The following is a 25,782-nucleotide window of genomic DNA, read 5'->3' as shown; positions in this document are numbered from 1 at the left end:
TTTTCAGTGAAATATTGTTCCCATTAATAGTGCTATTGTGGTTGGGATGTGTGTGCATATGTATAATTTTGGGTTTAAAATTAGAGGAGATTTGGGTCTTCCTGAATATGTATCAACTTTTTTTCCTCTCCTTTTCAACATACTTAGCCAAAATCATATTACACAATTCTCTGCTTGTCCCAACTGCTGGTCTACAACATTATTGTTACTTTCTGCTCCAGTGACTGTAATCCCCGGACACTTCAGATGCCCATCAGAGAAGGAAGGTAACCTGTGGGCAAATCTTGCAACATGCTACAAAGATGTCATTTAACATCCTTTGTTAAATAAGTGATAAGAATGCACCATGCTCCAGGCTGATGGCCATTTGGTATACAAAATAGATTAAAGCTGGAACAAGGCCAGAGAGGTCAAATTTAAGCCCACAGTCTGAAGATTGGGGAGGGGAGGAGCTCATAGCAGGTGACATGGTTGACAAATCTTAGTGTTAGGACTCTTTTAAAGCATCAAAAAGGGTGGGGGGAGGCAATAGCAAAATACTTGCTTTTTCAAACAGTGAGGCCCCAAACACTTCATCTATAATTAATCTATTTGATGAAGTGAGCTTCAGCCCACAAAAGCTTGTGCTGTCTCTATACAGGCAATCCCTGCTTAGCGCTCTTAATTGGTTCCTGAAAAATGGAGTGTTAAGAGAAACTGAAAGTATTTGACAACCCAAGATGGCAACTGCAGGTGTTTTTAATGACCCAAGATGGCAACTGCAAGCATTATAACAAAACTCGTTAAGCAATAAGTGAAATCAGGTATTGATTTAAAATGAGCATTGTAGCGAAATAGCGCCAACTGAAACAGCATTAAGCGGGGGTTGCCTGTATATCTTATTTAGTCAGTCTGTAAAGGTGTATATCTACCTTGCCTTCTAATGTATTAGGATCCATGGAGGATCCAAAACTTAACATGGCTTTTTAGTTATTAAAATCAGTAATGAGAGAACACTGATAATCTTCTTTTCCCCCTTCTCTTCCCACCTTTTTTTTTTAATGCCATTTTCAAAGATAAGGCTTCTTTTAGGTACCAACTAATCTGAAGCAAGTGTTGTTTATATCCATCCTCTAGCATGCAAGTAGGCAGACAAGGCTAGTAGGTGAACTGCTGAAGACAGATGTTAACAACCTTGTTAAACATGCTATTGGAAAGCAGTCATATACTGGACTGATGAGGCGGATGCAGGAAATGGCACAGAACAGAATCTCCTTTAGGTAGTTCTCTTGCACTGAGAAGATGGTGAGGTGACAGGAGTGGAATTTTTGATGTTATAAACCAAGGGGAAAGTCCTTTCAGGCCTTTGTATGCAAAAACAAAATAAAATGACATTGTCTTTTTCTTTAAGGGGTGTAGATCATAGCTGTGTGTTGGTCTAAGGACATAGGCAGACAAGGTTCTTTGGGTAATGTTATCTTTTATTAGACCAACTCAAATAGTTGGAAAAGTTCTACTTTTCAAGCTTTCGGGTACAGATACCCTTCCTCTTTTCTGTTAAGGCCTTTTTCCTTTAAGGCCTTTTAAATATGAATGGGTTTATTACATATTAATGGCAACTGGTAAGAACAAACTTGTCTGACATTTCTGCAGAGAAATGACTTAAAAATAAATATGGCCTGATAAACTCATAGTTTATAAAAAAAAAAATTGCTTCACATCCAAGTAAGACAGGTTTTTTGGATATACTTGAATCAGCATGAGCTTTGCAAAGAAGGAGAGTTGGCTGTTGTTCTGCACTCTGTTAAATGTCTTGGTCCCCATGAAATTAATCGCCTGAGTCCTGTTCCTAGTGAACTACCTGTCCAAGCAGGAAATGCTGCTGCAGCAGTTCATGAGGCAGTTTGCAGTTGTAAAGATGGGTAGGGTGAACCAGGAGGATCCTCAAACGTTTCAAGATGATGAGGAGGCCTAGTTCCCTGTCCCTTACCATGTCTTTGTAAATTCTTCCCAGTAGGGGGAAAGCAATACATTATTCTTACTGTTGGGCAAAAAAAATGCATTGCTTTGTTCCCCCTTGCCCCTTAATCAGATATAAATTTTAAGTCAGCACACATTTTAAAATTAATGCGAGTATCCGCCACTGAAAATTTTCTAGATTTTGGTTCATGTCACAACTCTCTCACAGTTGTCATTTTACTGGAGTGTTTTTATCCCAAGCCCAAGAATAGCAGAGATTTTGGAGGTCAGGGTGGAGGTACATTGCCAGAGCTTCAGAGAAGGGTTCACACAGCTCTTTCCCATAGTCTGGTTATAACAAGGGTTGCTTGTTCCACATTTTTCATAAACGTTTACCAAAAACAGAAGAAGAAGAAGAAAAACCCCATGAACACAAACTAAATTCATCGTTAAAACTCAAAATACAAAAATTATTGAAAATGTACTTCTGAGTTTGTCAGTATTTTGCTTTACTGAAAAGTGCTGAGTACCAGGGATCTTTGCACCATTTCTATCCTGGTTACTTCTACCTTTGTCATTGCAAAGTTCAATGGTATTAGAAATCCTTTTTTTGTCATTAATGTTAGAAGGAAAATGGCTGTATAAATTTATACAAAATAGGAGACCAAACATATATTTTTAAACTTTTTTTTGGATTGCTCTTCAAATCATTCCCATTCAAAGTTCCTATGACATAATGCAACAGAGTTTTAAAATAAATTAACTTCTGCAATCAAATTTTATCTGTTTTAGATTACAGCCAGAGATTTTAACCTTTTGAGCCTCTCAAATGAGTCCTGCCCTTTTGCTGACATTATTTTCTGTGAACTGAACTCTGCATCCCTGCTTTCATTTCTGTTGAAAAGCCTGGAAAACACTTGGTCAAAGAATCTTATTCATGACACTTTTTAATTATAATGCTCTGTAATAAGCAATGTGCTAAGACTGCATTTTAAAGGGAAGGGGAAAATATTTGGTAGAAAACACATTCACATAAGAAGGTTTAAAAAAAATCTAAATGTTACATATGAGGGGGCACAGTTTAAATCCTGGTAAGTGGTATTGAGAAAGAGTATGGCTTTTGTTACTCCAAACTAAATATTCTTTAAGTATCAGCATATTACATTTGGGGCTCGGTGGGGTTTCTAAGTGATAGAGTTTTGAATAAAAGGTAGAGATTCTGGATTTTACAGCTTCTTGTGTGCCCATCACTCTCTCATTGAATGAGTGGGGTGGGAGCTTTGGGCGTCCACGCCAGGCTAAGCCCTAGGGGCCAGGTTAACTTGCAGGAAAACTGCAGTAAACTACAGGGGGTATCAGTTAAAACTGCTTGCATCAGCTATGACTTTGATTCTCCAACAGGTAAATTGTTGCACTGAATGCTGTAAATGTTACGCTGATTTTTTTTTTCAAAGCTCTGGGTAGATGTTAATAACCACTTATTATCCCAAATGTGAGCTAAGTATGTGTTGTTAACCCCATTTTTCATCTGAGGTAAACACCTATTGCAGCTGAGCCCACTGACTGCAGTGCTGCTTCATTTACTGAATATGGGTCTGAATTTTTTTCCAGAGAGATTAAATTGCTTCAGGGTCAGCTAGGAAAAAAAAAGTTGTGGACACCAGGATGAAAATTCAGGAAGCCTTGAGTCGCCACTTTTTTTGCTCAGTCAATTCATGCTACATACAGTAGGGTGAGAGTGTAGTAGCTTGTCCAGGAAATGTAAGAGGCAAGGGTTTTTTTTGTGATACCTTTTTGTGGAACAACTATATAGACCAGCGGGCTAGCAACATAGAGCCTACATGGCTACTGGATCTGGCCCACAGAGCCCGAGGACTTTGCTATGCCCATGCCTGCACCTGGACCAGAGTTAACCAGTGGAAAGCTGCTGTGGGGTTGAGCAATTTCCAGCTGTGCCCTTGCCACTACTGTTGCTTCTCCCTAGCCCCTCCGTGGTTGGGGCACAGGAGCAGCTTCCAGCTGGCAGGGATTTGTGCCAAGGTAGACAGCTGGAAGCTGGGTCTAAACTGCTGCTACTTCTATCACCTCCTTTCCCAGCTGCAGCAGAGCTTTTAGCTCCCTAACCCCTAACCCAGCTCCCCTCGGGGTAGAAGATGTGGCTGGGAGAACCAGCAGCAGTGCAGGTGCAGCTTACAGCTGCTTGGCCCCAACCATGGGTGTGGGGAAAGCCCCCCATTGCTGATGCACCACAGAAGCCATCCAGCCTGCTTTGAACTGATGGTGGGTTGTTCCCACCCATGGCTTGAAAAGGTTGCTGGCCACTGGTATAGTCAACAACAGTTAATCCAGTGAGAGATCATAAAATGACCCTTATTTCTTGCTGAATATGATGCTATCTTGTTTACAACAAAATATATTCTGTGCTTTGCTCTGCTTCGCTCTGCTTCCTGGTATCTCAATATTTGCTGTATGTTATGAGAATAGAAGCTTTCTCCCACTGAAGTCAACAGGATTTCTGCTACTTCAGACTGTATATACATACCTCTCCCATAGGTTTTTCATAGATATCCTCTTGCCATTGTGCAGCTTTCGTCTGAATAGCATCTCGTTGGAGCGCTTCTAGCACCTTTTTGGGAGTTACAAAGCCATATTGTGCTTCGAGCAAAGCCAGGTCAATTTTTTCAGCCTTAAGAACTCCTATGACTTCATCTTGAGCCTGCAGAAAGATAAAGTACAAAGTACATATTGGCATGCTCAGTGTAGTTCAGTATCTGCTCTCACATTAGATAGTAGTTTTTAAAAGTTCATTAAATTATGTGTTCAGTACATCATAAATATTCAGTAAAGTGGAAGCTGCTTAAAACTACCAGAGGAGTATTAGGCTTTGTATTGTACTCTTAATGTTTTTAAAGATTTATTACTACAATGTGAACTCGGATATCCTGATAGTCAGTATTTTGTTAAAGATTAGGCAGATTTTAACCCTGGCTTCAGATCAACCCCTACTTTTCCTGATACAAGATTTTAGGATCAAATGACATTAGGTATTCTTTTTAGATTTTCATGTAGTCTTTGAGCATGCTTTAGGAAGCCCAGCAGTGTTATGTTCTATGTTCACACCAAGTACAAAAGCACCTTTTGTTGTTTAAACCAGCCAAGAGGTACTTGGTTACTATCGTTACATATGCATGTTTCTGTGCTGAAGCTTGTGAGGTACATGGTGCAGAGGATGTGACCTTTCACAACATGCATTCCAAGAGCATGCAATAATGGCAGCTCTTTAAAACAAGATTAATTGCCTTTAAAGCAGGTAGTAGTGACTGGTGTATATATCTGCAAAAGAGCAAGTGAGGGACTATTTATTAGGTATTACATATAAAATACATAAGACAGGGTTTTCAGAAGTAAGTTATATTGGGTTCCTCAATTTTTGCACACCTATTTTAAGGTATTGTAAATGGTCAGAATTTATAGAAGGTCCCAAGCCTTGCTGTATGAACACTGTGCCTCAGGCATCAAAAAATCAGAACATTTTTTGAAGATGTTGGCTTTTATGGGCCCTGTATATGTAATGTATGTGTTTTGCTTTATATGGAAAATATTTGCCAGCATGTTCTCACAAGAGAGCAGACTGCAAATATGTTTCCTTTGTCATACTTTTTCATACATTCTGTCACAAGCCAGCAGGTGCATGCATTTTATTATTTTATAGTTACTCTGTAACAGTCCTCACAGTGGGAACATATTGCATGTGTTTGTGGGGCTTTGAGAATGTTTGAAAACAGCCATATACTATACATAAATAAAAATTTAAAAATGCAATTTTTCAGTTTCATGGTTGCAGGTGTTGGGAATTGGGGAAGGGAAGTGGCCATTCATAGATTGTAAGGCCAAGGACAGAAGGGACCTTGGAAGATCTGTGGGTCCAATCCCTTGCACCAAGCAGGAAAGATAACTGGGGGTCAGGTGACTCCAGCAAGGTGATCGTCCAGTCTCCTCTTGAAGATTGCGATTGCGCCACCTCTGGAGGGAGCTTATTCCACAGTCTGGACACCCAAACTGTGAAGAAGTTTTTCCTAATGTTAAGCCTGAATCGGACTTCCAGGAGTTTGTGGCCATTACTTCTGGTTTTCCCCTTGTGAACAGGTGCTTATTGAGCCCTTGATGTACTCCCCTGGTGTAGCAGTAAGCTGCTACCAGGTCCCCTCTCAGCTTTCTTTTCCTCAGGCTGAAGACTCCAAGATCCCTCAGCCCTTCCTCATATGGCTTGCCTTTTAAGACTCTGATCATATGGGTGGCTCTGCTTTGGACTGTCTCAAGTTTGTCCATCTCCTTGTTGAAGCCCAGAACTGGACACAGTACTCCAGCTGCAGTCTCACCAGTGCTGAGTAGAGTGGAAGATTCTCCTCCTTGGTTTTGCTGGAGGTGCATTGATTGATGCATGCAGGGGTATTATTTACCCTACTGGCTACCGCATCACACTGCTGACTCATATTCATACTGTGGTCTATTATTACTTCAAGGTCCCTCTTATTCGTGGTGCTAGTCAATTTGGTGCAGCCAAGCCTGTAGGTGTGTTGGGGGTTGCTTGTCCCGAGGTAGAGCACATTACATTTCTCAACGTTGAACTTCCATCAGATTCCAATCTGCCCAACTTGCTAGTCTGTCTAGATCTTCCTGTATCTGTAGCCTATATTCAAGTGTGACCATGCTTCCCCATAACTTGGTGTCATTCATGAACTTGGCCAGTGAGCTGTTCACCTCCCACATCCAAATCATTGATGAAGATGTTGAAAAATACTGGACCGAGCACCGACCCCTGTAGGACACCACTTTCCACTTCTCACCAGGATGGCCCTGATCCATTCACTATGACTCTCTGGGTTGTATCCCACAGCCAGTTTCTCACCCACCTGACTGTCTTGGAGTTAAGCTCACAGTCCTCCAGTTTTCTCACGGGGATATTGTGGGATACTAGATCAGAGGCCTTTTGCAAGTCAAGGTATACAATATCAATACTTTTAACTCTAGTATTGATTTTTCCTTCAACATGTTTTGAGTTAATGCAGAAAAGTCATTTAAAAACATTTTATACTAAACCTCTAAGAAAAAAAACTGGCAATGACATAATCTTAAGCCGTACTCTTCTACTGGTTACACTCATGGTGCTTTATGACAAGCATGATGCTGGTGTTTTAGAAACTCAAATCCTAGTCATGCTGCTTCATGAGAATCTTTAGCTAAAAAATAAACAAAAAATAAAACAAAAACTTCTCTAGTTTTCTAGTTGATGAAGAAAAGCTGAAAAAATTATATAAATCAGGGTTGTCTAACTGGGAGCCTATGAAGGGTTAAGGGGCAGCACACACAGGCTTCTTTCCAGCCACGGCTGCCTCCATTGCTTCAGTGGGTGTGTAGGGGGGTACAGCATGACAGGAGGCCTGCTGAGCTCACTGCCCACATGTCAGTGCCAGCAGGGCTACTTGTGTGCTGAGGGGATTGTGCTCCTTGCAAGGTGGTGGTCCTGGAGAGCCCGTGTGGCCCCTGTAGCATGCAGTCCATGTGTGGCCTAGGGCCTGCAGTCTGTGCTGCATGCTGCCCCGGAGCCTCTGAAGCTGGATGGCTCTGATTTAAATGAACCCTCAGGAAACAGAAAGTAAAGATGAAAAAGATGTATTGTTTTATTCTGGATATCAATTCATTTTGAAGCCAAATTCATGTTCTTTCTGTGGGCTGATGTGTGTGTGTGTGTGTGTGTGTGTGTATATGTGTGTGTGTATGTATATATATATATGTGTGTGTGTGTGTATATATATATATATATGTGTGTGTATATATATATTTTTTTTTGGTTGAAATTTTGATTTTGATACTACTATACACTGGAATAATCAGGAATTCGAAAATGATTTTTCACCTAAGTATTTTCACTTGAACTCAAAAGCAAAATTAAAAATAACATGGTGGCCCCAATATGTTCCTATTTTTTGCTTCCTGTACTCAAACTTATACTCAAAAGTTTGAATATTTCTTTAAAATGAAAGGAGACGCAGTGAGAGATGTCATTGTATAAAACTGCCTGGAAAATCAGGGTTTGCAAGTGGTGTGCACAACTTTGGTTACTATATGCACTTATGTAATATTTACATAATATTGCATAATAATGGCTGGAAGGAATTATAGATATACACACACATATATATACATACCACTTCAGATGGCATGTGAGGTGGTCAAAGGTACAGACAGGGATTTATCACATAGTCCTGCAGTTTATGATCTGGTTATATAACTCTGTATTTTTATTCTTTATATTCTATTTATTATTTGTTATTTTGCACACATACACACACGCACGCACACATATTATAACCAGATCATAAACTGCAGGACTATGTGATAAATTCATGTCTGTACCTTTGACCACTTCACATGCTATCTGCTCTCAAACATACCAAGCTTCTAAGCAGTTTTAAGCAGCTGTTATTCCTTTCATTAAATCAGCCTGCCACAGAAATTTCTCCTTTCTTCTCTGCAAATATGAAGATCCGTTTTTACTCCCATGGTGGGCAACAGTCAGCACTAGGGCACTTGCAAGTTTAGGCAAGTTACAACTTTAAAATCTATTCTCTTGTAGCTCTCCTAGGACCAAGTGAGGTCCTGAGATAATATTGAGATGAAGAGTACATATTTTAGGACACTTTGGGCACATGTAAGTGAAACACTTTACTGTGCAGTAGAGCAAATTACTGTATAGTAAGCATCACTGTCTACACATGTATACCCTTACTGTGCAGTAATTTATTCTACTTGGCAGTTATTTAAATTAACTGCCAAGTAATTACTGCATAGTAAGGCATGTGTAGATGGCTGACTGAAAGCAAATTTGCTCCTGATCAATCTGGCAGCAGGGGATGAGAGATTGCTTCCTGCCCCTGGGAGCTGCCTGCTGCCGGGGCAGGTTCTACCACTGGAGCTGGGGCAGGGACAGTGTCCCCCTGCCCCAGCATCCCTGTGATCATGGAGCAGAGGCAGGGAGCTCTCTGCATGGGGAGAGTTCCCTGGCCAGGCTGGAGCTGGCTGAGACCTGCCCCTGATGGGGACAGTTCCTGGCCAGCCTCAGGGTGTACAGAAAGACTGCACATACAGCCTGGAGCTGACTGGGGACTGTCCTGTTTTGGCCAGTCCTGAGCTAGCTCTGGGCTGCATATTCAGACTTTCCCATGCAGCCCAGGGGTGAATGGGAATTGTCCCAGTTGGGAGCAGGCCCCAGCCCCATAGCTTTTTCCCAGCTTTATGCCCAGATTGGGCAATTGAGGCACAGGGCTTGGAAAGAGCTATGGGGGAGAGACAGGTCCCAGCCCCATGACCTGATCTGTAGGTGGGGCAGCTAGCAGTGAGTCCCCAGTTGCTAAGCCCCCTGCCCCTGATTGAGGAGGCAGGGCCAGGACCTCCCTGTTGCCAGGGCAGGGAAACATTATCCCTGCCTGGGCTCTGCCACTAGGGTCCACCCCAGCAGCAGGCAGCTCCCAGGGGCAGGGAGCAATTTGCCAGTCCTTGCCAGGAGATGGCTGTTTCCTGGCCCTGTGCTCCTTACCAGCCCCTGGGCTAGCACCTTGGGGGAGCCTAGAGCTCCCCCTGACTGCTGCACGGGGCCTGTGTAGGGCCAAAGTGGGCAGGAGCAACTGTTGCCAGAAGCAGCAAATCTGTTCCCAAATGGGTGCATGTGTAGATGCCTGCCTAGGGTAGGTTTACTCCAAAGTAAATTACTCTGGAGTAAAACCATCCAGTAGCATATTCACATGTAGATGTGCCCTTTAAAGGGTTATTTTACTTCTCTTTAGCCCTGTAGAGTTGTACTCAGAGTAAGCAGTGCACATATCTTTATGAGACAAGGAATCCTGGTAATAGCTCCAATAAAAGTTTTTAGTCTCCAAAGGCATTCATATAATAACCTGTTCTATAACAAATGTCATAGACTACATGGTGAGAGGGAATTGCGTGGTATAAACTTTTTATTGGTTCTCCAGTTTCAGAGAACTATTAAAAGTTGCATTACAAAGATTTTCCCATTGTGTCAACTGATGTTTTTTAAGTTTAATATGTTTTGGGATAAGCTGTGAAGATCTCTGACTTCTTCAGGGGTGATAGATTTTTTTTTCTGGTATTTGGATGTATTTTTACAATTTTGCATTTGTGCTTATGCAATACTTTAAAAGGACACAGTGTCTAAAAACAAAGAAAACAGAAACAAAAGAAGCACCATCCATTTTCAACAGATTATATACAAAGGATAGACTGTGTATAAGAGGTGAATTTATGGAATATAAAACAAGAAAATAATTCACCTGCAATTCACCCTCAAGGACACTGAGAAGAAATAGGAGATCATCTCGAGAAAGGTCCTCTCCTTGCTTGGAATAGCTTCTTTGTTTATTTTCAGACGTGGGGCTTCTTGGTATAGTACTACTTTGTGCTGTATAGTCATTCTCCTTCTTTCCCTTTTTTGTATTTACTATCCCCGTGAAAACAGTATCTTCCTTATGGTGATCTCTTTGCCTTTGCTGGCACTGTTTTGATTTGTCTGGAATTTCTGTGCTGTTACTTCTGGAGCGCATTTTTATATCTCTGAAACTATAGAGAAGAGAAAAAAATTAAATATCTCACTAATTAGGTTGTAGAAAATGTCTGGTATTTATGCAAAGTGTAATTCATCCCAGAATAGAAGTTCTGCATAGGTCTCCAGGTGCCCCTTGAGTGGGCTTAAAATCCTGCACTAAGAGTATTAATGGTCCATAGGACCTTGTGTGAAACCACTGCACTGAAATTAATATTGCCCTAACAACTAAAATACCAGTCTTGAGTTATGTATTGAGTCTTATAAGGACCCTCTGCTCTGGGGTGAGTTTCATTGTGATGAACAGAAAGCTTCACTCCTTACTCATGCTCCAGGGATGTACCTTTTGAATTGCATAATACCCCAATTTTAGTGTTAAATACAGAGAGATGGTTGGTTGTGTTAGTCTGGAGCCAGGCAGAAGGTAGGGTAGTGTGGCATTGTAAAGACATGGTCACACATAAGGCACAGACAGAAGTTATATTTGTTGTGCTCTGCAACTGTGCTGTGATAGAAGTGCATAGCTGCAGAGCACTTTAAAAGTGCCCACTTAAGGGTCAAATTAACCCTATTTTAATGAGGGTTCAGATGAAGACACTCCATAGTGGAGCACCTTCATTAACTTCTGTTTGTCCCTGCCTGGGAGCAGAACTGGGCTGGTGCAGCCCAGCCCTGCCCCCATTGCTGTTTTCTGGATGGAAGCGGGGGAAGGAAGGAGAAGGAGCTCCATCCAGGGGTTTGCCCAGCCTGTGCTGGAGGGTGGGGTGGGTAGATTCCCCGAGTTGGGGTGCTCCAATCCACACTCCCCACCCTCCAGTCCAGGCTGGACAAACTCCAGATGGAGCTCCTTCCCCTTCCCTGCCCCCCATCCTAAAGACAGCACTGGAGCTGGGAGGGAGGGAGTGGGGCTCAAGGAGAGACAGGCAGACATCAGCCTCTCTCCTCTGGATTGGCTCCAAAGTGGAGCTTGATTTCCTCTCTTGTCCCCCCCCCCTTCTCCCCTCCCTTCCATTTCCCAGACCAAACAGCGAATATCTGTTGAGTCGGTGGGTCATTGTAACTTATGACTCCTTTTGTGAAGCACCATGAGTTAGAGGGGAGCTGTACATCTGTCAGTGGCCACTGTGCTTAGAATGGTTGAAATGCAGTTTAAACCTGAAGCTGGCAGGCATAGAAGCCTGTTAAATTGGTTGAAAGCCTCCTGAAATGGTTCAAAATATACCTCAAAAATCAAGTACCAGCTCACAGTGCTCTGGTTCAGTGTTAAGTGTGGACACCAAGCATTTGATGGTCAGTCCTTAAGGTATCCCACACTTCGTTTCTTGCCCCCTCTTCCCCCGATTCTGGTATCCAGCTGGCCACTCTGGCATGCAGCCACAACTCTTCTGTTCTCCCTCTTTTCAACTTTTGTTGGTACTTTTTATCAGTGAGCTCCCTTGCACTGCTTGTTCAATAAAAAATATCTTTCTGACCACCAAATCTGTCCTCACTCCCTGCTTGACCACTTAGAATGAGAAGAGCGGGGTGGTGGGTGGTGGCCGCCACCACCATGTACAAACTCCCATTAATGGAATTTCTGGTTTGTTAAATGTTGGAGAGCAAAGATTTTACTGTATGTTTGTGCATGCCATAAAAATATCAAATCAGATTTTTTTTCTGTGCATTTTTATTTTAGTATTTTAGTGCCCTTTCCATCATTATTTAATTCTCACGTGGGATTTTTGTAAGAGCAATAGCATTTCAAGGACTTTTATCCAGAGCTGTCAAATTTATCTCCAGGGAAAAAGCTGGTTTTTTCCTAAAATGGAACTTGAAAATGTGGCATCAGTTTATAATCTGAACAGTATATTACTCACTTCTTGTAAAGTCCTTCAAGAGCTGAAAGGGAAAAGTGCAATATAAGCATCAAGTATTGTTCAAATAACACCTTACAGTATTTTCTCACCCTGCTGTAGGCCCCATATAGTCTCCCACCTCTGCTTCCCTCCTCTTCAGTTATTCTTCATGAGAGTCACTTAAGATGAGACGGTCACAACAAGGAAGGATGGTGCTAAAATGTGCAAGCAGTATCTAATGACTTTAGTCTTCACCTTAGAATGTCTCTTCTGGGACTGAAAAGGGATGAATCAGGGAGTTTTGGCTTGTTTGTTCTCTTCCTGCACGTTTTGGGTATAACATATGTGGAAGAAGGGACTGGGATTTAACCCAAATGCTATAACATATGTGGGAGAAAACAGTTTTATTTGTGCAGAAAAGGTGAAGAATTCTATGCATAATATGCTGTTTTTCTTTTGTAGGTGTGTTGAGTGACTGTGTTGCAATTGCACATTATAGCTGTGTGAGTTGGTAAAAAGAACAATCGTAACACAGAAAGTATGCTGCTGGTTGCATGAGCAATTTCCCTTTGCTCTCAAATTTGGTGGTCATCCTGTCAGTTAACTTTGTATTTTGGAAAAGTCACATCTTTGGCTTGTAGTACAAGAAGGATCATTCAAAAGAAACATGTTACTGCGGACAGTTTTCATGTTTAAGAACCCATCAAAAAATTGCTGCAGAATTGGGAAAAAGTAGACCTCAACTGTCCACCTTGAAATTCTTCCCTTTCTCTTTCAGATGGTTAGAAAACCTTTTCTCCTTACAGTTCAACATGGTCTAATGACTGAGCCTTGCAGTGCTCTTGACAGTTTAGACAGAACATTGGCTGCTGCCTAATGCTTTGTCACCACTGCAGAGAGATAATCCACTGTACTGCATATCATGTTGGTGTTCTGTAAGATGACTTAACTTGTGAATGATCCCAGTGTACCTTGTAAGTTGGAAGAATGTCATTTTAAACTTTCCACTTTTGCTTTTTACCATTTTTACATTTACCAACTTTTTCCATCTGCACGAAAATTAATTAACAGAAACTATTTTTTAGAGGTCAGGATTTTAATAGTCCCATGAAGTTTCTGAATATCAATTGTTTCCCAGCACCCTGAAGGGTCTGTCATCTCTCCAAAGTCAGGACTTTGCGTGTTAGCTTAACAAGTGGAAACATTTGCCCTTTGCATGTCTGTCTTAGCCAGTCTGCATTACAATGATTGTGTTAAGGCAACCCAGTTACAGCAGAAATGACTTGCAACATGGTTAAAAATATATTCTTCCCATATGTAGTGTAGGTGGCAGTTTATGGTGTAGAGGCAATGTTAGCCTCATCTCAGATCTCTTCTAGGGGTTGTCTTGGAGCTAATTCAGGCTGTAATATATATATTTTATATGTATTATATAAAAGTCAAAATGTATGTGTGTCCATAAGGTGACATATACATATTGACTTTTGTAAACCTTTATTACAAATTTGTTGTACAAACCCCCCCCGAAAGGTAAAAGTGCAAAAGTGTGCAGTCCTTCCAGCAACAAAAAAGCATGTCATGAGAGATTGAATCTCCTTCCCCCTCAATACCCTTCATGGGGTTACATGTTTAGGACTAGCAGTACATCTTCCATCTTTCAGTGCATATCCCCTTGATGGACCAGCATGACACAAACTGGTTCACATTTTGTTGCAAGCTGAAGTGTCCAAACTCAAATGTGATGCGTGCCTAGACCAAGAAATGGAAGAGTTGAAGGATATCATTGAAGTAGGCCCCCACGAGTTGGCTTCTGCAGCTTTTCAGGGTTACCATCTTGGCCTAGCCCAGCAGGAAATTGGCCAGGCAGAGCATGCTCCCCTTGGCTGTTTAGTACAGGATAGTGAAAATATACATGGTCTCAGAGAAACGTAACTCTAGTGTGCCAAAGAGGGTTCTGTGGTCAGCAAAGAGTGGCTGCAGCCAGGGGCAGTCTAGGGAGGTGTGTGTTGTGATCACTATGTTTGTTAAGTGGCCATGTTTGCCAATCAGAAAAGTTACACAGAGTTATGTAACAGTTGCTAGGCAGACCATAGTTGTTTTTCTGCCATCAATGTAAGAGATAAGCGGTAGCTAGAACTTTCCACAAGGCGGAGTCCAGCGTGAGTCAGTCAGTGCCATGGGCCTATCGAAAGGTGCCTCACACAATCACACCACTGCACATCACCTAAGCTATAAAAGGAGCCTGCACCTGATCGTCAGGGTCCTTTCTGCATCCAGCGGACTCGGAACGATTCACGGCAGATTAATACGGACACGGCTCGGCCTTCGGAGTGGCCAACTGAAGGAGGACGCAAGGACCCGCCTGACCCCGGCGACCTGAAACCCCAGAAACCACTCACCAGCCAGGTTCATCAGTCTCACGCACCATTAGGGCGCGTGAGGCGTGGTGAGTTCTAGCCACTGCGCGGCTACATTGATATTCAGTAATAAAAGCTACCAAGCCTGTTCACTGTTCTCCCGTCTATTCGTGATCTGTGGTAAGCCCGACCAGGGAAAGATCCTGTAACAGTATGGAAGAGTCCAGGAAGGTGTCTCTTCTACCTCCTCCTCACAGAAAGAGCAGGCCACCAAAACTGTTGGGTCTAGGTGGTGGACAGAGAGGTGCCTATGACTGAGGCCCTGTGCAGCAGTTGCCACTGGAGGTCACCTGTTTTCTTGGCAGTGGGCAGATTGTACAGGGTGGCATTGCTCTTGTGTTGCTGCCTCTAGGCTCTGTGTGTAGGTTATGTCAAGGTGGACAGTGAAGACGTGGATCGCAAAGCAGATCCCACCAGTGTTCTTATTGGGCACAAGGAGGGACAGCAGGATACTGGGCCTGCTACTCTCCCAATTCTCCATGGTTGGAAAAATAGGCAGCAATGGAAGGGGGCAGGGTTTGTCTAGCAAGCTGCCATTAGGGAGGGCTCACTATGTGCAGAGGTGGTTATCTAAGGCAGCAAGTGCATCTGTGGGGACAGCAGCTTTCACTTTAGCCAAGAGGCACAAAGCAAAGTGGACAAAGTACAGGCCCAGCTGGTTGGCTGATGCTTTTGCTGAGTGCCAGGGGAACTGGGCTCAGTTGAGGAGGTGGATCAGCTTGATGGTGTGTGACCATACCAGGGAAACAATGAGGTTTCCAGAAGCTCAGCTTGGTGTGTGTGCTGTTAGGATAGATTATGGACCAGGGGCTCCTGCAGGAGCTCTAGAAGTTGCAGGTGCCTGTCCTGGGGTCTTAGTCAGAAGGAGGTCCAGCAGACCTGGCAAGGCTGTGATAGAAGGGTGGGAGGGCATCCCAGTTCAGATGATCAGGTGTTCAAGAGGATATTTCTCTGTACCATTAGCTGGAATAGTACCATAGCAGCTCAGAGTGAAAGCTGGTAGCAGGTGTTAAAGGAGAGGAGGAGGGCTGGTGCAAGGTATGCCCCTTGCATCAGAGCTCCTGCTGGCTGGGTAGGCATTCACTGCCTTTGCATTACGTAGGATCTGCATCCCTGGTAGTGGTTTTCAGACATCTTGTCTTCTGTGGTAGGGTGATTGTGCTCCTGCTTACCTGATGCAGTGCAGCTCTATAGACCTATGCTGGTCACACTGACAGAGAAGTGAGAGCATTTTTTACTGCTACCTTCATTTACTCTCACTCCTGCTCTTGCTCTCTCCTGTTGGGAAGTAATTTCTTCAAATAAGCCGAGGATTTAATGTCCCCATCTCTTTGTGCTTTTAAAAGAAGTTGCTCTTTTATGTCCAAACATGTAAGCTGCCTTTTTTACATTTAAAGAAGAAATTCAGCGCTCATTGATGGACAAGTAATCTGTGGGATAAAAATATGCTCTCCTTAAGAGCCACATGACAAAACGACTGAATGTTTCTATCATGTTAACTCCATCTCCACCCTCTCAAGTTGTATTGAAAGGGAGGCGAAACTACATTTGTCTCTTTGGCAGCAGCAAACAAGCAGGTGGCTCAGAAATCCCTGCTCTTTTTTTTTAATGGGAAAGACTGAAATATCCTGCAGAGATGACTTCACCATAGACACCAAAGGGCTTTAAGAGACAGCTATCCATTCCTCCTCTCCTACCCTGTTTTTCCCGTAAGCATGTTCTCTTTAGTACAGATTGACTTATGAACTAACAAATTCTCTCACAGGAGCAAATCTTCCGTTATTCCCATGGTAAGGATCCTGGATTATTGAGAGTTTGTCATTCTTTCCAGGAGCCTGTGACTAAAAAAGGAATTATGTGGGGTTTTTTAAAAATTTCTCTTAAAGGGATATAGTCAGATTACTTCAACTGAAAGGCAGGCCCCTTCCCCACCTGGCCCCTCCTATCCCTTTCTTCCCTCCCCCCTGAGCAAACCTGCCTTTTTAAAGAGCTGCAGCACTGGGCCAAGGCTTTCTCTCCATGCTGATACTCTGTGAGAGCCTGAATGACCAGAGTCTGACCTTTGGCATGAGGCAACTATCAGGAGGCCCTTATGAAAGAGGAAGGCACCAGCTAGAATTGTCTTAAGAGATGGTAAGAGTTTCTTATTAGTGAGAACTGACATATGACATTCTCAGTAATGCCCCCTGAGGATTTTCCTGGCATCAAAGCTTTCTGGCTTTCTGGCTTGATATATTTCTGTGCTTAATGACTTTTTCTCCTTTCCTGCATGAAGACTGTGCTTTCTGGTAGATCAACACCACTTCCACAATGAAGCATTTTCTTTTTGGATTGGCTACTGTCCAGAGAACTTGCATGACAACATTGCCATGGCCCGTCTCCAGAAGGATGTTTTGGTTTTACCTTAAAAGATTATCTCATCAGGGCCGTCATCACACTGGTTTTATGGACTGTTTTGGGGTATAGGCCTAGGAATAAATGGAAAGAGAGGGAACAAGCAAGCTTTTTTTTCTTGAAACAGGCAACACATGGGGGCTCTCAAGGATTTGGCAAGTGTTTCCATTCCTGTGCAGAATCTGCAAGGTAGGGAATTAATTATCCAAGAGAATGAGATGCAGGGGAGCTTTTCAGCTTGCTCCCTACAATTGAGCCTCTTGGCATGATGCACGCAAATACCAGGGAATCAATTCAAAGGGAGAGAGAGTAAGCAAACAGCTTGAGGTTTTTCTTGCTAATCTAGTTGTGTGACAGCTAGTACTTGTGTGAACTGGTACTTAGTCTTAGTATCTCTTTCAAAATCCTGCATCTCCGGTCTTACCAACAGTTCACAGTTCAAGAGAGCTGCCTTTAAAAAAATAAATAGAATATTGCACATACTGTACACATGCAGTAACTACATATTTACTGAATTGTAGCCTTTAGCATACAAATCAGGAGTCTCAACATTTTTCATCTTAATAGACAAAACATTTTGAGAATGCCATCGTCTCTAGCAGTGGTCCCAGCAGTCACCTTTTCCTTTACATGGATCACTTCCTTTCTCATTCATGAGTATGTGGACAAGCTCTTTTTGTTCACAAGCACATAAAAGCTGCTTGCAGATGTTAAACACTCCCCCCCCCCCCCAAAAAAAAAAAAAGTGCTTTACTGGAAGAAGCAGCATGTTACTTTAACGTGGCTCCACAGCGTCTTTACAGATCAGACACTTCAGTGGGACTTTTTGGCACTTTTATCTAACAGCTGATTCAATCTATTGATTCAAGCTATTAAATAAAAGAGCCAAAAAAGCCCCACCTAAAGCACTCGATCTATGCAGATGTTGGGTGAGCCAGGCCTAAGCTAACACAGTGCCTCTGCTGGGCATGTGCTGGGCTTGGCACAGAGTTTAAAGTAAAGCACTGATTTTTTGGTCTTTTTTTTAAATGTCTGCAAGCAGCCATTATTATATTCCTGTTGCATGGTAATTCTCAACCAGGGCATCACAAGATCCTTTCACAGGAGCTGTAAGGTGCCACAGTGTTAGCACTGTTAGGTTTGCAAGTAGGATTCACAAGATAAACCCAGAGATTTCAGACAAAAAATCCATAGTTTTTTGCAACAGAAACACCACTCTCTTATTTTTCTATAGTCAAAGAAAGAGTGAAAACTAAGAGGTAGCATTTTCTGAGGAATGCCTTGCGTTTATCTTGGGATGACTCAGCAATAAAAAGGTACAGAATTACTGCTGTAGCAGCTATCATTACATGTTAGTATTAAGATACACAGTCCTACCACTTCTAACTGCTCATTGGGCTAATAGCCATAGAATGTGGATGATATGACTGGCATTAGTGTCAAAAACTATGCGTATACTAGACAGCACAAAATAGCCAGCACATTTAACATGACATAAATAATGACTTTTATCACTAAGACTTACAGGGATAGCACATGGTTAGCACTTCTAATATGCATGGCTTCCTTCATTAGCCCTGGGCATTTTCCGTGGTGGGGACTGTAATTGTAATATTTTTAGTTTCCAAGTGCAATGTCGTATCTGGAAACAGAGTGTGCCAGCAGCATGTGTCTAGCCAGCCCTCCTCCTGCCAGCAGCAGTATTGGGTGATTCACTGTTGTTCAAGAATCACCAATATAAGAATGATCTCATGTTGATACTGTGGTAACTTGAGAACTGCTGTCCACAGCACCAGCACTCTGAGTGCACACTTCACATACCCAAAATGTGTTTTAACATGTAAACTTTAAGCACTCATTTTTAATTGATGTATAATGTGTTGAAAGAGGTGCGCTTCCAGTCAAACACTACCAGCCCTTCTGTACATTGTTATTAGATCAAAGTTAACTGGCAAAATTGTAAACCGTTTCCCAATTGACAACACTCTTACAAAGCCCAATCCATTTCTTCTTGAAGTCAGTGTTCAAATTCAGATTAATCTGAAATGCTGTAATGTACACTTACTTCTGGCCTCTGCTAATGCAGACCTTCTCCTATACATAGAGACTTTATCTTGCACCTTTCTATTGATTGCTCTTCTTTCTAAACCCACCGGCTTTCCTGTTCCTTAGTGTGTTGTACTAGCTGAAATTCCTGTAGGTATTAAGTAGGTCACACTTGGGCAATGTGAAGTATTTCCTCTGTGTGTGTGTGTGTGTGTGTGTGTGTGATGCATGTGTGTGTATGCATGTGAAGACACACATACACATGCATGCTTCACACAAAGTTGGACATAGGAAGCTGGAAGCGGGTAGACCTTTATCTAGATTTATCTCTGTATTTGGCTCACTTGGGATTTTGCTGTTGACTTCAGAGGGAGCATGGCTTGGAGTTACAGTGGTTCTGAAACTAGATGCGCATTATTGTTTGGCTGTAGCAGAGATGGCTATGCCAGACGGATTCTGTTTCTCAGGAACTTGCAGATTTGGGGAGAAGGAACATTAATCTATGTCGTACTCCTATAGGCTAGTTGAAGGGAGGTTGTCTGATTCAATTCAGTTGCTCTTGAGGTATCATAGTGTAAAAAGAGTATTATTATTCACATGCTTAGTTTAAATTTAAATACTTTATATGGGTTCTTTCTGATATTTTGAACTCCACATGGAACTTGTTCTTCAATGAGGAGAAATGTTTTTAACGTGTTAGAGAAAACTGTTAGAAAGCAATCTTGTAAACTTTTGGAACTATGGGTACTTTATTCTCTATTCCCCTTTGAACACAGATGTGATCCTAGCCTGTGCATATGTGGTATCTTTGGTAAAGCACATTGAAATAATGCAGCTGCTCTAATTTCAGCTATTCTGCAATGTTACGTTAATAGAACCGTAGAATTTTCTCCCTTTTTATAGTGTAAGATGCAGTTATCATTATTTTAAGATGCTGCTGGTTGCCTAATATTTATTATTTAGCTGCTGTAATTTAGCTTTAAGAATAGAATTACTCTGTAGTTACAGCATTGTCCAAAGCAAAAGCTGAAAATAGTGCTACATGAAAAGAAAATATTCCTACCTAAGTAATTACATATCTAAATGCAGCCTTTTTTTATACCCTGAAATTAACTGGACTCTAGAAAGTTATGTAGCAAGAAGATTCAAATCTTATATTTCTAGTGTACTTGAAGATAAATATGACCTATATTTAAAATTAACAGAGGTTACAGAGAAGCTAGAATGGAAACAATGAGGTGAAAAGGGCGTTTAGAACAACATGTTCAGTTAGTGTTGGTTGGAGCCTGGGGGACAGGAGGGAAGGGGCTCGCAGTGCTGTGTAGTAACTGCATCCAACCTGTGGTAGGGGGAAGTTGAAGTGGAGTAACTTAACTGTTTCTTTCAAGTGTAATTTGCTCTGGTTTGGCTTTCACTGCAGAATAGTACCACACAAACCATTTGCTGCAAAGTGACGGTCATTCAGTAAATCTCTCTGCCTTTTAACTTGGTTTAATTTGTTTGTCTGCCTGTGCCCCCAGCAAATCTGACAGATTGCAAATTCAGAACTGATCATAGGAAAGTGGTGTTGGAAGGGACCTCAGAAGGGCATCTAGTTCAGCGTTTCCCAGCCTTTTCTGCCCCGCAGCACACTGGCCAAGCATGGAGCGGGAGGGAGGAGGGTGGCAAACTCTGAATGCCAAGCGGGGAAAGGGGTGGTGGTGAGCGGCCAGACACCAAGCAAGAGGAGGGGGGTATCGGCACAGGGCTGTCTGGGGTGCGGTGACGGTGCAGGGTGGTGGTGGCATCACTGCCTGTAGCCACACCCCCTCAGATTCTGTGGCACGCTGGTTCGGAAACGCTGATCTACTTCAGCCCCCTGTTCAAGGCAGGATCACTCCTGACTAAACCATCCCAGCCCAGTGTCTGTCTAACCTGCTTTTGAAAGTTTCCAAGGATGGAGATTCCACAACTTCTCTATGTAGCCTGCTCCAATACCTGACCACTCTCCTAGTCATAAATTTTTCACTAGTCTCCAACCAAAATTTCCCCTGCTGCAGCTTGAGGCAATTGCTTCTAGGTCTGTCTCCTATGTCCACTGAGAAAAGCCCATTTCTATCCTCTCTTGCAATTGCCCTTCAGGTATTTGAAGACTGTTATGAGAGTTCCCCTTAGTCTTCTCTTCTCCAAACTAAATAACCCTAGTACTTTCAGCCTTTCCTCAGAAGTCTTGTCTCCTAGGCCCCTAATAATTTTTATTGCTCTATGGTGAACTCTACCCAAACTTTTCACATCTTTCTTGAAGTGTGGAGCCCAGAACTGGGCACTGTATTCCAGGTGAGGCCTCAGCAGCATTAGACAGAGTAGAAGAATTACTTGATTTCCAAGTGACGCTCCTGTGAATACAACTCGGACTGCTGTTGGGTCTTTTGTTGCCAAAAAAAAAAAAAAAAGCACATTGACTGCTCATATTCAGCTTATGGTCTACTGAATCTGTATACCATAAGATGTCTACTTTCCCCAGATCTGTCTTTCTACTTTCCCATGATCCTATGATCAGTAATTGTAGTAGTGCACCCTCGCTAGTCATTCCTCAGTTTGTATTTGTGCATGCATTTCTATCTCAAAAGTATGACTTTGCACTTGTGGTTGCTGAATCTCATCTGATTGATTGCAGACCATTTCTCCAGCCTATCCAACTCATTCTGCATCTTAGCCTTACCTTGCCAACTCCTACCCAACTTTGTGTTGTCAAAAAACTTGCTAAGCATGTACTCAATCTCATCACCCAAATAATTGCTGAAGATATTAAATAACAGACCCAGGACAGACCCCTGTGGAATCCCACCTGATACCTCCTCTCAACTGTATGTTGAGCTATTGATGACTATTTGTTGATCATGATGATCCAAATATACCCATGTTACAGTACTTTCATCTAATCTGTATTTCCTTAGCTTGTTAATGACACTGTTGTGAGAGACAGTTTCAAAAGTCTTGCTAAAGCCAAGGTATACCACATCCACTGCTCTCTCATCTAGAGCCTGTCGCTGTATCATAGAAATCAGGTTGGTCAGGCATAACTTGCTCTTGGTGGATCCAATCTGGCTGTTCCAGATCACATTGTTCTCCTCTAAGTACCTCGCAATAGATTCCTTGAGGATCTGCTCTACAATCTTTCCAGGTATTGAGGTCAGGCTAACTGGACTGTAGTTCCCCAAATCTTCCTTCTTCCTTTTCTTAAAGATGGCCACTATATTTTTCCTTTTCCAATCATCTGGGACCTTACCTGATCTCCATAAGTTTTGGAAGAGGATAGCCAGTGGCTCTAAAATTACCTTAGCCAACTTCTTCTGTACCCTAGGTTGAATCCCATCTGGCCCTGCTGATTTAAAGCATTTAAGTAATCCCTAGCCTGCTCTGCTATTGCTCCTGGCTGTTTATCTCCTTCCCTATTTTTGTATGAACATAGTTTTTTCACAGGAAACATAATATTTCATGTGGTGAGGAAGCAAATGGTGAAGATGTCACAGAAACAATGGGGCATACCAAGATTTGAGAAGGGAGAACCATGTACATTCATGATGAAACTTTCCAGGAATAAACTTTAAGAAATGGGAGTGGTTTTGGTACTTGGATTCAGGGCATAAGCCAAACTGTTAATTATTAGGTTAGGTAGGATCTGTCCGTGTGAGTGGATCATTCCATTGTTGAACATTATTAGGTTTGTTGCATCTATTACTGACTACTGTCATTGGCAGAATACTCATCTGTCATGGCAGCTCCAGGACTCGTATCACAAGGCTACTTGTTTTGAATGCCAAAGGACAAGCCTAAGAGTGATGCCTTCCAATCTTACTGTAACCTTATTATGACAACCATATTATTTATTGGCCTACATTATGTTAACATGTTGAGGTTCTGGTCAAAATCTGTGTTCCCTTGTTCTAGGCATGGTATGCGGTACACAGAAAGACCGAATTCTTACTCTGGGGAAAGTAAATGAATACAAAACTAAAAGTATGTTTCAATATTGTCAGTAGACCAACACCACATCTGGTTAAATTCTGACACTTATCTACAAATGCATGTTAAATTGCAAGTAGGAGACTACAGAACTGCTCCTGTCCTGTTGTCTCAACTGCTTTGGAAGCACTCTTTACCTTTGGCAGTATGAATGTAAGCTTTATATGTCTCTTCAAGGTAGAATGTACCCACACTATTATGCACCCTCCCCTACTGAGATTGTTCATATGTCAGAGTATAAGCAGTCACAGAAGGGCTGGAAGAGACCTCCAGAGGTCATCTAGTTCAGTCCCCTGCCTGAGGCAGGATTATCCCTGTCCAAACCATCCCATACAAACATGAGCTAAGCTCTGTGGAAGACTGCTATCAACCCTAACCCAACATAGCTCCAATACCCTACTCCACTACAGATAAAGCGGGGGAACCATGTGTCACAGGGCACTAAAGTGCCTGCTCCTTTAAGAGCAGAAATTGCCTGGGGAGAGGGGCCTAGGAGCCAGGCAGAAACCCCATGGGTGTAGGTTACTATGGCAGCGGGATAACAAGGGAATTAGCCTGCACCTGCACCTGGTCAGCTGACTGGAAGAAGGCAGGGCCCTGGGTACATATAAACCACAGGTCTGAGGCCAGCAGGGGTTAGTTCTCTGGCACCAGCCAGGGGAAGGAGCCTCTAGGGAAGAATTGCCCAGACACACTGGTGGCTGCCTGATATGCTGCTTATATGCCTAATGGGGCTTCAGGAGCTTACCAGGTACCCTGGGCCACAAGGCACTTAAGGGTTGGGTGGAAGCTTAACTCTTTTAAAGGGACAGTGCATGCTGTTGTATTATGTTATAGCCCAGGGGCTTATATTTTGGTTGTTGTTTATAAACCAGTGGACTGGGCAGAGCTTTTTGGGGGAGGAGGCGGCCTCATTGGAGCCTACTACAATGTGGTGGCCCCAGCATCATGGGGCACAGTGACAAAGGGGGTGAGCAGACTCCAGTGCCAGAGGGTGCAGTAATGACAGGGCTGCAGAGTGCCCGGCAGTGACAGGTGGCCGAGCTACACTAAGGCCTCAGAGGGACAATATTTGAATGCCATCTGCAAGGCTTTGGTTGTGGTAAAGTGGCAGTTTTGGAGCCACGGATCTAGCCCATAAGGCTGAGGGTGTCCTGTGAAGCAACTATTTTGAATGGGACCCAAAAAGAGTCCAAGAACCCACAGGATTCAGTGGTGTCCCTCAGGACCTGGTCCAAATGTAAACTCAAGGGCAGCCTTCCTATTTTATTATAATTGCCAGCAAGGTGTGGCAGGTGAGGAAAAGGGTGCCCATTGGGCAAGATTGGCATGGTCACAGAGTCTTAGGGGCATCACGACCATCTCTGGGGATCCTGCACCATGACACCATGGTTGCCAATATCCTTCTATAAACAAAACCTCTACAGTTCATTGCTGAGTAGAGGAATAAGGCTTTCTAGCCAGGAAACTTTGGCTTTGTTCCCAGCAGGAGCATTAGGTCACCCCAGTCAAAGTCCACAGCCTTGGCTGTAGCCAACACCCAGTGTCTCTGAGGAAGGCTTAAAAACACTCCTGAAAAATGTAGCGGATAAGTGGGTGGGGGGAGGGAAGGAGGCAGGGGCAGCCAGCAAAGCCTAAAAGTATAGGAAATACCCATAGTAGAACATAGGCATAGTTACACCTAGATCATCCCTGACCAGTGGCTGTCCAACTTTTGCTTGAACACCTTCAGTGATGGAGGGTCCTGGTGTCTATGCAACTGTCTCAGTATTCTACCAGTGAAGAAGTTTTTCTGGATGTCCAATCTAAACTTACTTTGCTGTAACTTCAAGACACTGGTCCACATCCTTCTTTCTACAAGAAGAGAGAAAAGATGCTTTCCCTCTTTTTTATGACAGCCCTTTGGGTACTTGAAGGCTGCTATCATGTCGTCTCTTAAGCACCTCTTCCACAAGCTGCACATGCCTAGCTCTTTCAGCATCTCCCCATAAGACTTGATTTCTAAGCCCTTTATTATCTTTGTTACCTGGCTCTAGACCCCCTTTAACTTCTCCACATCCTTTGTAAAATGTGGAACCCAGAACTGCAGATAACCCAGATGAAGCCTAACCAGTGCCGAGTAAAGAGGCACTATCATCTGTGTCTTGCACCTTATACTTCTGTTGTTGCATCCCAAAACCACATTCACCTTTTGTGTGGCTGCATCACGCTGCAAACTTGTCTTGAGTCTGTGACCTACCAAGACTCCCAAGTCCTTTTCCATAGTGCTGCCACTGAGCCAGGTGTCACTCATTTTGTATTTGTTTTTCTGATTAATCTTCCCAAGGTGTAGCACATTGCATCTGTCTGCATTGAACTTCATCCTGTTAGGTCTACCACTTCCCAATTTGTTGAGATTCTTCTGACTTGTACTCATAGTTTCATAGTTTCATAGTAGCTAGAGTCGGAAGAGACCTAGGTAGATCATCTAGTCCGACCCCCTGCCTTGGCAGGAAAGAGCACCGGGGTCAGATGACCCCGGCAAGGTGCT

At 42.9% G+C, this 25,782-nt stretch overlaps 2 protein-coding genes across 4 annotated transcripts in view; one reads left to right on the top strand and one right to left on the bottom strand.

Moving 5' to 3' along the window:
- CMSS1 (cms1 ribosomal small subunit homolog (yeast)) overlaps positions 1 to 25,782 on the top strand; it is a 378,236-nt gene that overhangs the window by 128,464 nt on the left and 223,990 nt on the right. The window lies entirely within an intron of this gene.
- The window catches only part of FILIP1L (filamin A interacting protein 1 like), a 317,446-nt gene that overhangs the window by 122,393 nt on the left and 169,271 nt on the right, over positions 1 to 25,782 (bottom strand). For 2 of the 3 annotated variants that reach the window (XR_002103491.1, XM_019548855.1), the window contains exons 3-5: positions 12,412 to 12,433; positions 10,287 to 10,572; positions 4,481 to 4,654 (exon numbers count right to left, since the gene is read on the bottom strand). Coding sequence is in view for 2 of the 3 variants with exons in the window: in XM_019548855.1 (XP_019404400.1) it covers positions 4,481 to 4,654; positions 10,287 to 10,556 (444 nt within the window). In the remaining variant the exon portion in view is untranslated. Of the gene's footprint in view, positions 1 to 4,480; positions 4,655 to 10,286; positions 10,573 to 12,411; positions 12,434 to 15,979; positions 16,046 to 25,782 lie in introns of those variants that run through there. The other variant, XM_019548856.1, reaches the window with a different exon arrangement.

The sequence above is a fragment of the Crocodylus porosus genome, unplaced genomic scaffold (assembly GCF_001723895.1).
Source record: "Crocodylus porosus isolate Cpor-Errol unplaced genomic scaffold, CroPor_comp1, whole genome shotgun sequence".
NCBI lineage: Eukaryota > Metazoa > Chordata > Crocodylia > Crocodylidae > Crocodylus > Crocodylus porosus.
The sequence above is the reverse complement of the archived record's forward strand: the minus strand, read 5'-3'. Positions and strand labels throughout refer to the sequence as shown.